Source organism: Panthera uncia, unplaced genomic scaffold (assembly GCF_023721935.1).
Source record: "Panthera uncia isolate 11264 unplaced genomic scaffold, Puncia_PCG_1.0 HiC_scaffold_1998, whole genome shotgun sequence".
Taxonomy (NCBI): Eukaryota; Metazoa; Chordata; class Mammalia; order Carnivora; family Felidae; genus Panthera; species Panthera uncia.
The window spans coordinates 17763-18211 of NW_026058688.1; the positions used below are offsets into that span (position 1 = coordinate 17763).

Here is a 449-nt window from a genome sequence, read left to right on the forward strand (position 1 = left end):
CTCACCTTGGCCTTGCGCAGCAGCTGCTGGAACTCAGGCTGCGGCAAGAGACCGTGGTTCTTCACGAAGGCCGGGACCTCGGGGGGCCGCTGGCTCTCATAGTACACAGTGCCGTGGATCTCCATGTACTTGTTCAGGATGCCCAGAAACTTGTCCTTCCCCTGGAAGAAGAGGGTTGGACATGGGAACCTCGCCCCACATGCGGAAGGCACAGCCGTCCAAAGAGACACCCCCGGTGTGGAAGCCAGAAACTGCGGAGCCGTCAGCCAGCTGCGTGACCTCGGGCAAGGCCCCTGCCCTCTCTGGTCCTCATTTTCTTCATCTGTGAGTTGCAGAAGTTGCACTAGACGAGAGAGGCTGCAGGACTATTCTTAGCCACGGAAGTGTTTCCTTTGCAAAGAAACCGTATAGGGACTCACATTTCGATACACCCAAATGAAGCCGCTTTG

The 449-nt window shown here is 57.0% G+C and overlaps 1 protein-coding gene across 1 annotated transcript in view; it reads right to left on the reverse strand.

The window, feature by feature from the left end:
- LOC125917556 (alpha-1,6-mannosylglycoprotein 6-beta-N-acetylglucosaminyltransferase B-like) overlaps positions 1-161 on the reverse strand; it is a gene marked incomplete at its 5' end in the record, with an annotated part of 9472 nt that extends 9311 nt beyond the window's left edge. The window contains one exon of the mRNA XM_049623730.1: positions 6-161. Within this exon, the coding sequence (XP_049479687.1) occupies positions 6-161 (156 nt within the window). The remainder of the gene's footprint in view (positions 1-5) is intronic.
- Between the last annotated feature and the right edge of the window lie 288 nt (positions 162-449).